Source organism: Astatotilapia calliptera, chromosome 17 (assembly GCF_964374335.1).
Source record: "Astatotilapia calliptera chromosome 17, fAstCal68.1, whole genome shotgun sequence".
Taxonomy (NCBI): Eukaryota; Metazoa; Chordata; class Actinopteri; order Cichliformes; family Cichlidae; genus Astatotilapia; species Astatotilapia calliptera.
The window spans coordinates 36343017-36360110 of NC_137438.1; the positions used below are offsets into that span (position 1 = coordinate 36343017).

The following is a 17094-nucleotide window of genomic DNA, read 5'->3' on the forward strand; positions in this document are numbered from 1 at the left end:
AAAAAAAAAGCAGGACTGCTACCAGTCTTCATAAATCAAAAAAAGGGAGGGGTTAGGGAGAAAGAACATGACAGGAACTTTGAGCGTGTGTGTGTGTGTGTGTGTGTGTGTGTGTGTGTGTGTGTGTGTGTGTGTGTGTGATCATCTGTAATGCGTTGATCTGTGTGTGCACACTGGCTCATATTTGATTAATCTTTTTCCTCCTCTGCTTGGTTGTGAGGTTACGCATGTCTGAGTGCGTTTGTTGTATTTGTGTAAATGTGTTTTTATGTTTTACAGAAATTTGTGTTTTAAAGCATTCTTGGGATCTAAATATAATATTTAATATTTAATGTAATAAAGGTAGACCACTTGTGTGTATAGCCAAAAAATAAATAAATAAACTTACTGAGAGAAGTTTCCATGCAATCGGTCGGACCTGTCGAGGGATTCCGGACCAGCTGAGTTTCCGCAGCTCATCTGGAAAACAAACACACAAGAGGCTCTTTTTACACACCATTCTCTGAAATATGATATACACCATCCTGTATACTACTTAATATCTAAGGTTTAGGCATTAAAACATATTAACAGTGCATTCCAAACTGAAGTCACTGATGGATTTTATTAAATAATTAACCTCATACAATGAGCAGTTAATAGAAAAGCTAATCTCTTCTTGTTATTTGACCCAACCTGTCATCAGGCTTGTCAACATGTTGACAATCCAACCACTGCAACTTGTTATGTTATGAGACAATGTTACCTAATGGGAAGGCTAACTTGTCAGGGTATTTTTTCATTACCAAAAATAAACACTGCTTTGCATTGGGAGTTTATATTTACTGCTTCAGGGGGCAGAGCAGATCATCAACTAATCAGAGGGTTGGTGGTTCGATTTCTGGCTGCTCCAATCTACTAGATACTGATACTGAACCCCGAGTTGTTCCCACTGGGTTCATCGGCGTGTGAATGCTAGATAGAAAGCCCAGAGGCGTTAAAGCCCACTCACATCCTGGGCCTTCTGACCTCAGGAAATCACATGATAGGGTGGGGCTAGGTTTCACAATGAGTTCAGTCGAAACTAGGGCTGCCACAAACGATTATTTTGATAGTCGACTAGTCACCGATTATTTATGCGATTAGTCGACTAATCAGATCATCATCCACTGGACGTAAAACTACAGCTTATTGCACCAGCAGCATCTGCTCTTATATAACTATCATTAGCTTACAGCTTTAAGCTTTTAAGGTGCTAACTAAAAATAAAGACAAGATGATAGTTTATTCAATTTTAATGAAATTTGCAGATTGTTTCGGTAAAGTTTAATAAACTCCTTGCTATCTAAAATATAACAGGACACCGGAGTATATTCTCCAGCATCTCACACTTCTGATAATCAGCTGTCTGCTTGACGTTTATTCAGCTGTGTAAAAACTATAACTCTAATCTCAGCCAAACCGATTTACTCAGGAACAAATAAAATACTAAAAAAAAAAAAAAAAAGCCAAACAACAACATTTTTAATTTATCTAAGTGACTCATATATATTTAACCTGAGTAGCGAAAGACGGCGGTGGGTTTGAAAACAATTTGCCGGGAGTCCGGTGTTCTCACGGCTCTAGTGAGCCTTGCCCCCGGCTAGCTATCGAGCTAGTGGGTAACAGACGTCTCCGAAAACGTCGGAGCACTTTTGAAAATATGTGGTGTCCTGATAAACTGAGCCGATATTTGAGGTTTACACAGCTACATTCTCGCATGAAAATATGTTAAACGTTTATTTTGTGACCCAGAAAGAATAATAAGAGTAATATTAAAACTAACTAGCTACCGCCATTGTTGGAAACTAAGCTGGGCCGCGCTATGAATTCTGGGACACAGCTGCTGCTTCTTCTTCGGGGTTTAACGGCAGCTGGCATCCTTGTACATGCTGTGCTGCCATCTTCTGTTTCAGTCCGTTATTACACTCTTAAATCCTGCTATTATTCCTGCGTCTTTTGCGATCTTACAAAGCTTCAAACGACACGTCGACTATTAAATCAGTCGTCGACGATTTTGATAGTCGACGTAATCGTGACTAGTCGACAAATCGTGGCAGCCCTAGTCGAAACCTTGGCTGATTGGGATCTACACCCGTTTTGGGTGATCGTAGCTCAAGAGTTTGTCTTGTAATCGGAAGGTTGCCGGTTCGAGCTCCGGCTCCGACAGTCTCGGTCGTTGTGTCCTTGGGCAAGACACTTCACCCGTTGCCTACTGGTGGTGGTCAGAGGGCCCGGTGACGCCAGTGTCCGGCAGCCTCGCCTCTGTCAGTGCGCCCCAGGGCGGCTGTGGCTACAATGTAGCTTGCCATCACCAGTGTGTGAATGTGTGTGTGTGTGTATGGGTGGATGACTGAATGTGTAAAGCGCTTTGGGGTCCTTAGGGACTGGTAAAGCGCTATACAAATACAAGCCATTTACCATTTCACACCTTGACTCATGGGATTAGGTAGAGGATCATTTGGGGGTCCATTGTCCCTCTTCGGGGACACTCCCATAGGGCTTAAATCTGGGACTCTGTACCATTTCACCTTAGAACTGAAGAAGCTTCTCGGATGAGAAGTGAAGCATCTTCAAGCAACTTAAAGAAGTCCAGATGCTTTTCTATCAAACCTTCTTAGACTACATAGAAAACACTCAGAAGTATGAAAAGGGGCTTGTGTGAATGATATAAAGCACTTTGAGTACTCAAGTAGAGTAGAAAAGGCGCTAAATAAAAATCACTTAATTACACAGTGAGCTGACACTGGTAGCATCTCCTCCATCAAATTACCAGCGACAAGCTTTAGCGATGCTAAAAGCAATTTTGTGGTTCTCTTCCTCAGTGGGCCTCACCATCAGTGTGCTTAGCTTGCAGGCGTTTCTTCAAAATGTAAAGCAGAGCTCCTTAGCCACACATTTTCTATCACTCTTGCCACAAATAATAAAAGAGCATAAGCTAGCTGGCATTAACATGCACAAAGACACAGCTCTGGCCCTGGATGGGTGTGTATTCCACTAGTATACAGCTGCATGCCAAGAAGTCAGAGACAAACAATGTATAATGTCTCAAGGAAGGAACTGTGGTAATACTGTCACTCTGACAGATTGGTCATTTGAAAAAAGTAGGTAAATAAGTGATTACTGGTATTGTAAATTAAATGCCTTCGATTATTCACTACAGGAAAAAAGTACTCAGTGCTTGCGTTTAATGTGTTACAACCAGCACTGGTTCCAACTCATACTCGATCATCTGTACGTGAATGGTAAGACTAAACATATCTTTGAACATGGCCTTTATTTTGATCTCAGCTATATGCCTGTGAAGCATCATGGCTCTATCTTGTATAGTTTAACTGAACTGACAAAAAAATTCACAGAAAATAAGGCTTAGTGCTAAGTGTTAGCCGGGCCGGACCTTCTTTTTCCCTCTGTGACACAACCACAGACACAGTGTGAGAGGATGTGTGAGTGTGGGAATCAGCTATGACTCGAGAAAAAGCACTTTGTCGTGTGGTATTTAGAAACCACTGTCTTCTGGCGGGCAAAGTGTCACTTTGAATTTCCCTGAACCAAAAAGAGGTCATGTTCATAAACAGAACTAAAGCTATTGTTTGGAGCGCCACTTTTGTGTTCGAGGCACAAACTTAATCCTACTCGTACCATAAGGTCTCCACCCACTACATTAGAAAACGTGTCATTTGTCACCTAATTTTGACCCATATTGGGCATCCTTTTGTCCTCTGATGTAGTTGTCATATCAAAAACGTTCATCTAATATTTCAGTAGAATTCTTTGTAAAGTATTCAATTTCCTCACAACAATGCAATACAGTGAAAAGCTTTAAGACAGTTTATATTTTGGAATCTGTGCACCATAAAGAAGGTGTCTGGATGGTCTCAGATTCGTTTTGCAGCACAAAGACGAGCCCAAAGAGAGAGTCACAAAGAACCGTCTTCAGCAGCAGGAAGAATTCCTGCAGCAGATGGTAAGAGGCTGACAGAGCCCTGATCTCAACGTTATTGAGCCAGAAATACCAGCGAGAAACAGAAACGACTGAGACAGGCTAAGTCCACAGAATCCTCCAAGAGTTCTCAAATTCCTTTTAAAACTGTGGAGAAATGCAGGAGGCAAAGGATGCTCACAACAAACAGTGAGGTGATTTTACTGGTTACTAGACTGTAAACCTAAACTAACTATGGCATCATTTGAAAGGGTCCTGACTGATTTAATGTTAAAGCAGTAAAAGCAGTAAAAGGCCAAAGGTTGGTCTTAGCAGAGGAATCATAATCAGACGAAAGACAGTCTAAAAAAAATAAATAAATAAATCTGGCAAATATGAAAGTTCCCTGCCCCAAAGAGCTAATCACCAACTAAACCAGCAAACATGTTGGTTAATTGTGATGCTACTATTTCAGCTGTGTAGTAACAGGCTTATGTATACACTACCACATCAAAGATTAGGTAGATCTCCCTGTTTTTCTGGGCTAATGAAAGGTTCGAGTGATGGCACACGCACGGTACAAGAATCTCTGTTGGAAGGAGGCTTTTGAAACCTTATTTTAAGGCAAACTTTATTTACTTGTTTGTTTTGCTTTGTTAGGGTTTGCTTTTTTAAAATTTTTAACTAGTGATTTTACGCCGTTTTCACGACCCAGTGTCTACTGAAAACACAAAATTATAGCTTCATCCCAATTCATTTAGCAAAGGCATAACGTCTCATAAAACAGGTTCCTCTTAAGGAGGAAATTCAAGATGATGCGGATTTCCAACTCATCCAGAGCAGGGCAATAAAATAATAAAAATAATTAAAAAAAAGAACATTTTTGGTTGATAATAAAAAGCATTATCAACCAAAAATGTTTCTATAATATGAGACATGGTCAATATAAAGTTGACAGAATGACAATGACAATGAGAAGAGTGCAGCGCGGAAAAAATTGTGGTTGGAGTCGAGTCCGAGCAGCAGCAGCGCTAATGTTTGAGAAGCTACAAACCAGCATGTTGAGCGAAAACTCAAGCAACAGTGATATCGAACATGTGACACCCCAACGGCACAACCCCAGGCTCAAAACACGAGGACGTTGTTAAGGAAATCGGGAGCGTGGAGATAATCTGGCTATTTAACCTCCGCCAAACAAGCAGAGCAGAGCACACACTGTTGCAAAAGCATGTTTCTACAAAGGCAGCTAACACCATTACAATAGACAACGCCGGCAACCACAGTTGAAAATGTCCGATTTAAGCAGCTGATTAAAGTAGCTGAGCATCGTTACCAACTCCAAGGCCGTAAACATCCCGAGCGTAAACAGAGGGATGAACTTCTGTGTTCGGATTGCTGCTCATGAACAAGTCACACATCTGATCCATATATGAGCCTCACTGCCCACTTCATTGAGACTGCACTTCATGTCCCCTTTGTTCCTCCTGGAGCATAAGCAGACCGCAACCGAGTGTCAGTTTTGTTTAAGTTCTTCTTCATTTTATTTGAAAGGTTTTTTTCCTTTGTATTATCGCAGGGTTTTTACCTTACAATATAAAGCACCTTAAGGCAACAATTGTGGTGATACGGCGCTATATAAATAAAAGTGAATTGGATTTTTTAAATTTGTACTGAGGATATATACAAAATCATTTCAGTGTTCCTTTTTTCTATTTATGGGGACATTTCTTAACAACTGGAAACAGTTTGTTTCTATACAAAAAAGAAATAAAAACAGTATAGAAGTAGTTATTACAGCTACTTCGTTTCTTTGGAACTGACCAAAGAATTTAGTTTTCCAGTTCACCTGTGTTCTTCTGTAGCTCTTCAACCTTTTGCCTAGTCAGATTTAAGATTTTACTTTAATATATATAAAAATGTTATTCGTTTAAAATATAGCTCTACAATGTTAAACTTCTGACAGAAAATAAATAGCATTTAAACCAAGCTTAATCCTTTTCAAACCCTCTAAAGTAAAAAGAAACCTTTAAGCTTGAAGGAAACACTGATATCGACTAAAAGAAATATTAGTAAATATACATGACGCCACACAGTTGGACGTGCTAGAAATCCGTACTGTGGTATACTGCATTGGTCTTCGTTGATATGAAGCTCTACACGAGAGGTACGTGAGATGACTGGATGACCCTGCCAATCAGAATCACGCAGTCCAGGAAACCAAAGATAAAAAATTATATGCATTTCTTCTGAGGAGTGGGTTCCAAGATGAGTTCTCGCTAACATTAACTCATCCATTATTCACAGATGGGCCTCGCTCTGCCCATGCCCTGCAAATCTACAAGCCCCCATTAGCATTCACCAAACCGAGGGAAACATAAAAAAGGAATGGAAATCTCTTCACTTGTAATTGCACTGCCACTGTTTTACCTGCATTCTCCGAGTGAAAGAAAGACAGAGGATTGATTTTTGAGCAAAGGAAATGCCACCACCTTAACATACTTTTTTCTGTGAGAAAAACAAAAAACAAAAAAAGAAAAAACAAATGTACCTAATAAATAAGCCAAGTTCCTCCTCTGCTCCTATTCATGGAACCGGCTGGAAATTGATAAGGTCTTTGCACAGAGTGAACAGTATTGATTAGCGCTGGCAAATGACTCTGCCTTGCCTGTTCTTCAAGGCAAATGCAACGCAGAGCCAGTGACAGATAGCAGAATAGGAAATAGCAATCAGCTAAACAGCAATGGGCTAAGTCCATTGGCTAAATTGAGTGAAACGCATTAGAGCTTGTTCAGCTGATGGGAGCAGCTATTTATTCTCTTTAGTTCCTGCGCATCTTCCACTTAAAATTTCTCTCTTACCTTACCCCCAGTGACTTTAATTATATAGAAATTCAATACAGTGATCTAGTGCACAGCATGGGTCTGCTGGTTCAGAGACAGTCAGAGCACCGTGATGTGGGAAGGTGTCGATTACCCCAAGGCAGCGTGTGCAGCAGCAGGTCGTAGTTTTTTAAAAAAAAAACTCCTTCAGACATCACACAGACCATAAAAAACGCAAAGCAAAAGAATGGATTCCTTCCCTTTTTGCTCCACAACACTACAACAAGTTGAAGACGACACTTGGGAGGCTGCTTTTCCTTTATTGCTACAATTGTATGGTGTGGACATTTAAATCACAGCAGCACCAAAGTTGTCCAATCAAACCCAACTGCAACAGAAATATTATTTACTCACCAGATTTTTAAAAATCGTGGATATCAGTGCTGTTGCATTCAAAATCCCATATTCTATGTGTACTATCATTCAACATACTTCTGCATGAATAGCAGTAATATGTACCTATTCAGGCACACTACTTAGCTTCTAACAGTATAAAAAAGGAGCATAGCATCCTTTGAAAAGTCAAGCTAATGCATTAATTCTTTCTAAAGAAACACCACCTCTGGTTAAAAATCAGTGAGTTGTGTCATCAGTTCTGTTGCACTGTGATCCCAGCAAACACTTTACTGATGATATTATGAGCTCAACTGCTAGTTTCAGGTCATAGTGAACAAAGCACAAGGTTGATTCTGCAAAACTACTGTCCTGATTAAAGGCAGAGAGGGGGACATCACGTTGACATGTTTACCGTTTAAACTGCATTGTGGATTATTAATGACAATGTAGTTTGATACATAAGAATCCTGTATATTATTTCAGAGAACTAAAGAGTACATTAATATGTAATTTCAGCTGCAGGACTGGTTTCAGAACTACATTCTGAAAAACGCAAACAACAAATCTAAAAAGAACAGCAGGAAGTGTTAAAAACATATTACTTTGTATTTATGGTTTTGTTTGTGTGGGTTTTATTGCATTCGTGTTTCATGTGCCTTTCAACTCATCTTAAAACTTTTTGGGGGGAGTTTATGTAATCATGACACAAACTGGACCAGACATTACAAAAGATAAATAAATGCATTTAGAAAAGAGAGAAATAAATACAATGCAACTGCTGGAATCTTTAAAAACGCAGCATGATACAAATATTTGGAGATACAACCCCAAAAATTATGGGTTTTCAAAAGTAAAAAGAACGGATGGAAATGAAAAAAATATCTATATCTTTAGTAAAAACATCAATTTGAGGCATTTTTATTTCCAAGCCATTCATCTTGTGCCTGACACTGTGCCAGGAAACAATCTTCTGTCCTATTCAAAAGTATTTTTTTCCTCCACAGTTCGCATTCTGTTTGGGGAATAACTCATAATGCGATACTTCATGTTACTTCCAATGCATAACGCTATCCTGATGCCACAGAAGCTGAGATCGATCTGCACAGCGGCCGCTCTGTTTGCACTCGAATCGCACCGCTCCTGTGCTTGTCCTCGGGGAACATCCTGTTTTGCAGGCTCGAGAAGTACTCCGCATATTGATTACCACGACTGCACGTCAGAGGGTCCGGAGCATATTATTCTTCTATTATTTTAACGCCTCCCCATTATAGGATGAACTTTTACATCTTTACCACTGGTGGTTGATCATATATCTGAATCTAGCACGAGGCTGCTTGCCACGACATCTACCTTTCAGATATGTAGAGTAGAATACCTGCACTGAGGTTATGCAGAAATCATCTGCAACAGTCCTTAAGGGTGAAATAGTTATCCTATGTGTACCTCCACATTCATTATGCTCCTAACAGCCTGTCAAAAGGTGTCTCTCCTCTTGCCTTGCACCCTTTGAACCTTCATTTGCACTGTCAGACAAAGAAATAGGTCCATGAATCTTGGTGATTCGGGCTTAATTAAACTATGTTATAGCTCACCTACCTAGCATTAATCTCTCCATAGGCTGCACAGAGGAGGGGAGTGAAGGGGCATGGGGCAGAAGTTGGCTAATGGTCTTTACATCCTGATTTTGCAGTGATTTTCAAAACGCCTCTGTCCTTTGTGGTCAAATATTCTGCAGGAACAGCTTGTGGGAGAAGGACTGCATTGCTTGTGTATGTAGATACGCAGCAGTGCGTCCGAAGGGCAAGGTGCAAATATTTACTTACACCATGCAGCTAGCAGAACAAGGAAAGGTGCCCTACATCCTATAGAGAAAACAACCTCTATTCCTGCAATTCACCGTCTTCCAAACATTCCCCAGCAGAGAGCCGGATGACTACAGAATCCAAATTAGTTACCCCAACGTGAGCGCTGATGGTTCTAGACCACAGCTTGACTGTAAGGAGGACGTATGCACACACTGGTTCTGTACATGAAAATACAATGGACCAACCTTCCAGTATCACACATTCTAACTACTCCTGGCTTAAAAGGCTTCCTTGAGCTGAGAACTGCATGAGGAAATATATAAATCTATAATCCATCTGTAAAATCTACTCCAAGGTGACGCACTATTCTTCCAAAAGAGTCTTTAAATACTGATTTTTTTTTGAAGAAGAAAAAAAATTGCCATTTCCTAAATGAATACTACACAACCATACTGCAATTCCCAAGAACTCATTGCTAAGGAATAAAACTCAATTTCCCACAGTGGGCAGAGATAGAGAGGGCAAAATGAGCATAGCTGACATACAGGCTAAATTGCAGATGTCGTTTCATTAGTGCGAGGCTAGCTCATCTCTCAAAAAACATATAACTCTCTAGGGCATCTCTTGTGCATTATGAATGAGACAGCCGAACCCAAACTCCACTGGAATAAATTAAAGGCATTTCGTGACATTTCGAAAATTAATCTGTTGTTTTTGCTCAGCGGGCACTTGTCAAAATGAAGGGCGGAGAAGTTTCTGCAACTGTCCCGGAGGTGACGAGGGACTAGCTGTCGGCGTCACTTTCACTGAACAAAGTTAGCAATGCAAACAAGACACTTTTAGCTGACAAATTTGTCACTCCTCGCTATACATCATAATATCTAGAAGAGAAAAAAAACTATAAGGACATTTCTTTTAAAGAGGTCTCTGGAGACAGACAAAATTAAAGCAAAACCTCTATTTAAAGTCAATTCACCCCACAGGCAGTTATTTCAAAGCACATATAGAGAAGTGAAAGAGGGGACCCTGTGGAGACCAATAAAACATCTCATTATGTTATAAGGTTCTTTGGACTTAACATGATCAGTATCATGGGTGTTTTTCATGTTGGACACAGATCTCAACGGATTGTTCTGGAGGGACAGACCCAACCTTGGAGGAAGCCTTATTTCTTACCACCATTAAAAAAAACTAAAAAAAACCAAACACCTGTAACAACTCAAGGGCAAGTGCTGCGAGTCTCTTCTCTGTGGCTACTGTATTCCATTATGCATGAACTTACAGGAGTTCACTTTGTCTTGGCTGGAGTTAAGCCGGGACCACAGGGGGTGATTAGAACACCATGTACCTTATGTTGAACACCCACAACAGCTCCTCTGATGGGGGGGCGCTCGGAGGGAGCAAATGCTCAGTGACTCTTGAAACATTCAAAGGGTACAATATGTTTTATCGTGTTTATATTTCATTAAAACTTATTTAACCAGCCAAGATAACCCAAAGTGTTACACAACCAAACTCTGAGAGCAGTATCAAGGGGACGTAAAGGTCACGTCAAATGAGCGCAAGGCGGAGTTTTCCAGTGCATTCACTCATGTACCGTCGCAGACAGCAGCTTCACTGAGCAGACGGGGCTGGCTGCCTTGATAAAGGCCACCTCAACTGTGCTTATTAAAGCAGGAGAGAATGTGTCTTTGTCACCTCTCTGACCCAGATTCTCTCTGGCACATATATGTGGGTCACAGGATCACTTCCTTAACATTTAGCTAGTTCAGACATTGTTAAAGACAGAGGCCTTTCTCAATAAATTCCAGGGTTTGCAGCACTGTAAAGACAAGTTAATCCTACTTCTAGATTATTAAGAAACCTGCATTAGAACACAGCCTCAATCAAGTATTTTCCTCATGAACAAGTGTTTTTGAACAAGTGACAAAGCCACTGGCCACAGCGATTCTAAAAACAGTAAACTGAGGAAGTAACTACCAGGTAAAGATGAGAAAAATAAATAATTCTATTAGAAAAAAAATTCAGTATTTTTAAATCTAACATTTATTTTGTGACCTTATGACCTTCCTGTTTGAGTCCACTGGCTGCATCAGCTGAGGCAGGTGAAGCAACATTGTTTTCTCCATAAATCCAGTGTACTTTACTTTTAGTTATAGTTTCCTGAAGTTTCTGAAGACCTTCTAGATGAAGAGCTGACAGCCCTATGCACATGAAACTGAACCTTATATCCATGACGTGTGTGAGAACAGTCTGTACTCTGACATACGGCTGTGGGCGGGGTCCACACATATCCACCTGCTCTCAGTGTCACAATGTCACTGACAACTTGTATTTCTTCTTTTTGGAATTATGCAAACGATCTGTTTGAGTGTTTTTGGTCATTTGTTGGTTATAACAATTTATAATCTGACTCTCATACACCTGTAAACTTGAAACCCAGTTCTGGTTTGTTCTTCTAGCAGTGTTGTGGCTGCGTGTTTCATTGTGTTTCTCCTTCCTCTCGGTTTCTGAACTCTGAAAAGGTCTGAATCTGGTTATATTTACTACTGGTACCTCAACATCTTTTAATTATGTCACATACTAATTCCAAAAAGGATATACAGATAGTCCACAGATTGAGATACTTTGGCTCAAAAAGCAAACAGTACTTATCTGTTTCTAAATATATAAAATTAACAGATTTAACAACATATCACCCAGTCTTTGTTTTATTTTAACTAAAACCATGCTCTTTTTTTGAACAATGCCCAATCACATCAATGTGATTTATTTTTTAACACTGATTTACAGCAATTTTAGAAGGCGCAGACAAACCATATCAGCCTGCAAATAGGAACATGAGATCATAAACCACAAAGGGCTTTAACAAATGATACATTTCCTCCACTAAGGCAAAAGGCCGAGTAGAGCCCCATCAGAGGTGCTGCTTGTCTCTGTTTATCAGCAGGACTGTGCAAAACACTACCAATTTAATGCAACTTGGCAGACAGGCAGAGCACAGGCATAGAAAGAACCCATTAGATTATGATGCTGATCCAGATCAGTTTCTTAAAAACTGTGAGAGTGCGCAGTGCATTGGCAAAGAGCGTGCTCTGCAAGTGTGCCATTCCAGTTTGTCTCTTAATTTGCAGGACTTGTTGAGCCTTGCTCAACAGATAAGTTTCTCTTCTTTTTTTTGTAGCTTCTTAGACCTTAAACAATTAGGAGACGAGCAGCATTCATTAACAAACACGGTGAGATTTTCAATATTAGATGAATTTTTAGATGTAAGCACACTAGTAATGCTCACTGAACCCTTAGGTTTTTGAATGCTAATTAAACACAATTTACCTCACTTTAAAAAGGATTTCAGCTTCTAATGAAAATGGCTGCGTAATCCAAGATGTTAAATAAGAAAACAAATCCTGAGGAACACACTTTATTGTGTTCAGAAAGCCTAATGTAAGAAACAGCACATGTGAGAAGATGCTCTGGTCCCTCGTTTTTGTCTGGACTGACAACCTAAACACAGGTTTTGTTCAGGGCTAGGCGGTTGGACGGCAATTTTCTTGGATGATTTGTATTGTTTTAAATTAAGTTTTTAAGTGAAACTGCTACATAATTGCAAGTTTTTCATAGACTCATAGTTTTTTCCACCAGCATTGCCACATGTTACAGGTTGTGCATCCAAATGATTTAACAGCATATGTTACCTCCATTTGCTCATTTAGATGCTGCAAGAAATCCTGGATCTGTCAGCTTCACGTACGTTTCTGGGCTTCAGAGTCTTGCTTCGTTCAAAACAAAAATAATCTCAAAGCGGAATTTTTGTTGCATTTTCCACAAAGAGCGGGTTATTTGTTGGGTTATCACCTATTGGGATCTTGAGTGTGCACAAAGTATATAGTCAAGTGCCACCAATACAATCATCCAAGCATGACAAAGGACTGAAAGAGTGAAACAACAGAGCTAAGAAGCTCCTTTCAGCAAGGGAGGACTCACTATAAACAACCAAGTAATGAAAAAAAAATCAAATGGAGCTCCTATAAGGAAGTGTGCACACATGTGTGATTGTAAATGTGCATGTCAGAGTGTGTACCTGCACCCCTTCCATGTCTGCCTGTCTACCTGCCTGTCAGTCAGTCTACCTGCCTGTGTGCACAGTTCTGTGAAGGCCAGGAAGAAGAATAGAAGACAGCGGGAGAGGGAAGAAGTGCTGTCAGTCAGTGTTGGATGAGCAGGGAGCTGATGGGAGCAGGAGGGAAGACGGTTGGCGGGCCGAAGCCATGCACTATTCAGGCATCATTCAATCGGAGCGCGACCACTGGGGCAAAACACAACACACATATTCACGCACGTGAATACCACACACACACACACACACACACACACACACACCTAAACACACCTGGCCAAAGAGTTGTGTTCTGCAACAGAAGCTTCCAGAAGCTTCTTCAGCAAATCCAAACTCAATCCTGCGAACACTTAGCTTTCCACATACATCAGCTTAAGATAAAGTCAACCTACAAACACCAATTTGATGAAACTTTGAGCATCAGCTACATCTTAAAGGCACAGTATGCCATTTCTGAAGTTATTAAATAAGCAAAAATAATGTTAACTGATGTATGCAGGAGCGGGCATCAATCTGCTGAAGCCACATTGTTGCACCACCATTTTGAATACACTGGCCAAGATGGACATCATCACCATTCTGCTTAATTATCTATGTGACTAGAGACAAGCCACATATGTACCACACCAAAGGCAGAGGAGAGAATCCGTAGGTGTTCGTGTGTAGTAGAGGCAAATTTTCACTCATACGCTGCATCTTCACATTCAAAACATGATGTTTTATCACCTGAGAAAGGGTCCCGTTCACGAATGAAGTGAAAACATGAAGAAAAGACACCACGCCACTGGCATCTGGATAAAACGTCATCCTCTTCCCCCTCACCTCTTACTCACCACTTCCTGAACTAGTGATGTGAATGTGAAAACGTGTTTTTTTTTTCTTGATACTGTCACAATTACTTATTGTCAGCAGATTAGACGTGCAAATCATTGACAACTAGCCAGCTAAAAAACAACAACAGTTATAAGCTAATTTTATGCCAGCTAATGTCAGACTCCAGTTTCCTACTAAAAAAGAAAAAGAAATCACATGGCAGTGATGGCAGCGTCCGAGTGCAACAGTGTTAGAAAGTTTCACTAACATTGCCTAACAGCAGCTAATGACAGCTAACAGTAGCTAATGAAAGCTAACAGCAGCTAATGACAGCTAACAGCAGAGCAGAAAAGTTCAGGATATCCTTTACACCTCACCTTAGTATTGTTGTCATTGGACAGAAGTGAGTATCACTGACTAATCGATTCCGTATCGATTCATTTAACAAAATTTTTACAGCCTCTTCCAAAGTAAACAGAGTAAATGATGCATGGCAGTTGAGGTGACCACCCACACTCACTACAGATGAACGTTGGCAACCACTGTTTATCCTACAGTGGCCACTGTAGCTAGGGATATACACTTGAACTGGGAGGTGTAAGAAAACACAACTCTGTTGACTGAATCTAAAATCTACTGACCTATAGTGGTGAGATCTACACGCAATAAGAACCAGTACAATTTATTTCTTAAATCTTTCCTTCATGTGTGTAGTATTAAACGTAAAGCTTATAAAGCACATTTTACAACGGTGTTTCCCAAAGTACCTGTTTTGGGAAATACCTCAGTGATAAAGTCAGCGAATGCAATATCTTCTCGAGCTTATTATTCAAGTCATCTGAAGATATTTAGTCACTGAGGTCAGAAAAACAATACAATCAGGACAGACACCTTTATCACAGAGTATATTAAAAAGTTAAGCTCTCCTCCTATAAACCTTGAATGCTGTGAGAGAGTCCTGAATGGTCTAACTCATCTAAAGGACAAAGCGATAGCGCCAGGGAGCAGACGGCTCGTAAACTAATGGGACTCTTGTAAAAAGATACTCCCTCCCTGGATTATACCTGCTCAGGAGACCTGATGGATGGCCCAGATGGCTGGGAGAGGACACGGAACACAGATGAGCATACAGGTGTGTGTGTGTGTGTGTGTGTGTGTGTGTGTGTGTGTGTGTGTGTGTGTGTGTGTGTGTGTGTGTGTGTGTGTGTGTTCTTTTGCATGAACACAGAGAATTTGTATAGTTAATTCCCCGAGGTTTGCCTCGCCTTTAACTGGTTTGGGTGAAACACTTTCAAAAATATCTGGCCTGGTGACACCTTTTCTGCAGTCATATTAAATTGCAGGTAAGTTAGTGTTGCAGGCAACATTTCTGTTGACTGAAAGAGCTGCTGTCCACAAATATTTATATATTTTAGATTATATATAAACTACCAAACTGCAATAGTTAACAGTGAATACTCCTCATTAAAGTGCTTCAAATAAAAATCTGAAACACACGCTGATCACTGCAGAGGGAGGCTTTGTTTTCTTTTGGCCTAGAGCAAAGGTCTGAGGTGAAACTGATCCTGTAAAAGGGGACCTATTATGCTTATGTCCAGCTCCACATTTTTATTCTCGAATTCTCGAGAAGCTCAGGCTGATTTGCAGTTCAGAATAATTCACCTTTGGTCAGGCTGCTCAGTTTATCCTCAATCTGAAACAGGTCTGCACAGCATATGTCACTTCCTATATGAGTTGACCATTCTAAGGATATTCATATCAAGCATATATGACAGATTATAGAGCCAAGAGCAGAACAAACAGCGGGAAACAGCCTGAGCTTTTGACTCACAGGGATTACTTGCATTTGCTGACCTCATTATTTAAGATTGTGTCCATGTTTAATGTCAGCCACCACCACCGGGGCTGTCGAACACAATAAGCATCGATTCTGAATCCAGAAATCCACTTTTTCCTTTACTGCAGAATAAATGGTTAATTAAAAATATACTGAAAGTTTCTGCAATAGTAAAAGGTTATCAATCTGCCTTATAACTTGCTGGTTTTTATTCACTGTATATGGTTTTTGAAATTAAACCTGACACTTAATGGGAAATTTTTTTTTATCTCGATTTAGCCTTAAGGAAGTAAAAGAAAGCCTGCTAAGGAACGCTGTGTTATTAATCATGAATAAAATTACTACACAACTAGGCTGTGGGCAGAGCTATAATGGAGAATTGTCACGATTTTAAATATAAGTTAGTAAACGGATTAATTTAGATACTGAATTGAAGGGTAAAGCTGATGGCTGCAGATGTGTACGTCTGCCCGGCGTGCACATAAAGGAGAAATTTCTCAGCAGCTGGGAGAGAACTGTAAGAGCTGAGGTCTGTTCAGTCAAGCTTCCTAAAAAGAAAGAAAGGGAGGATGAAAAACTCACCTGGAAGACCACATGGTGTAACATATGAATAAACTAAGCCAGACAATCTGTGAGGATACTGACACAGGAGACAGCTGGTGGTTGGATCAACCTTATCAAGTCAGGTGTTACGCCTGGGGACATGCTAGGAGGCAGCGTGCACAAACAAATGTTCATTCACTGACTGACACAGCATACAATTTTAAAGCAAAAAGGGGAAATAAGAAAACACAGAGTCTTAAAAATGTAGTATTTCTCACAATATCTCTCCCAGCTTTTAAATAAAAGGAAAATGTTGCTCCTTTAAATAGATTTTATTGGCGTCTCATCAGAATGAACATGGAGTCCCCTCTCTTTGCAGGATGGCCAGTCTGAAGCTACATCATCTCTTTTTTTTATAATTGCCGAGCTCGTGACACACACCTCTGGAATCGTCACACATGATCAGTGCTTTTAGGCAAAGCTTTAAGACCGAGCTGAATTGAATTACATCGCCAATTCACACTTTGATAGCGTCTATTAACTTTGCAGACGGTCCTGATGGTAAGCCTATCATATGGTGACTGCTGTGTAACGGGATTGCAGATTGTAGCACTACAAAGTGTGTAGCGAGCAAAGCGTGGCAGAAAGTAGCAGGCCTCCAAACCACCACTGCTGCAATGAGGCTGATGGTAGTCGGGCGCTGAAATGCTGCAAGAGTAACAAAGAGCTGCAGCACCCCCAACAGAGGGTAGAGACACACCGACAGGCAGCGAGGTAATGGAAGCAAGTGTGTTCCTGAGCAGCCGTTTGGTTTGGTTTGTTCC

General features: G+C 40.4%; 1 protein-coding gene across 2 annotated transcripts in view; it reads right to left on the minus strand.

Moving 5' to 3' along the window:
- Positions 1-17094, minus strand: part of tbc1d22a (TBC1 domain family, member 22a) — a 162648-nt gene that overhangs the window by 122407 nt on the left and 23147 nt on the right. For both annotated transcript variants that reach the window (XM_026147265.2, XM_026147266.2), the window contains exon 6: positions 389-459. In XM_026147265.2, the coding sequence (XP_026003050.1) occupies positions 389-459 (71 nt within the window). The remainder of the gene's footprint in view (positions 1-388; positions 460-17094) is intronic.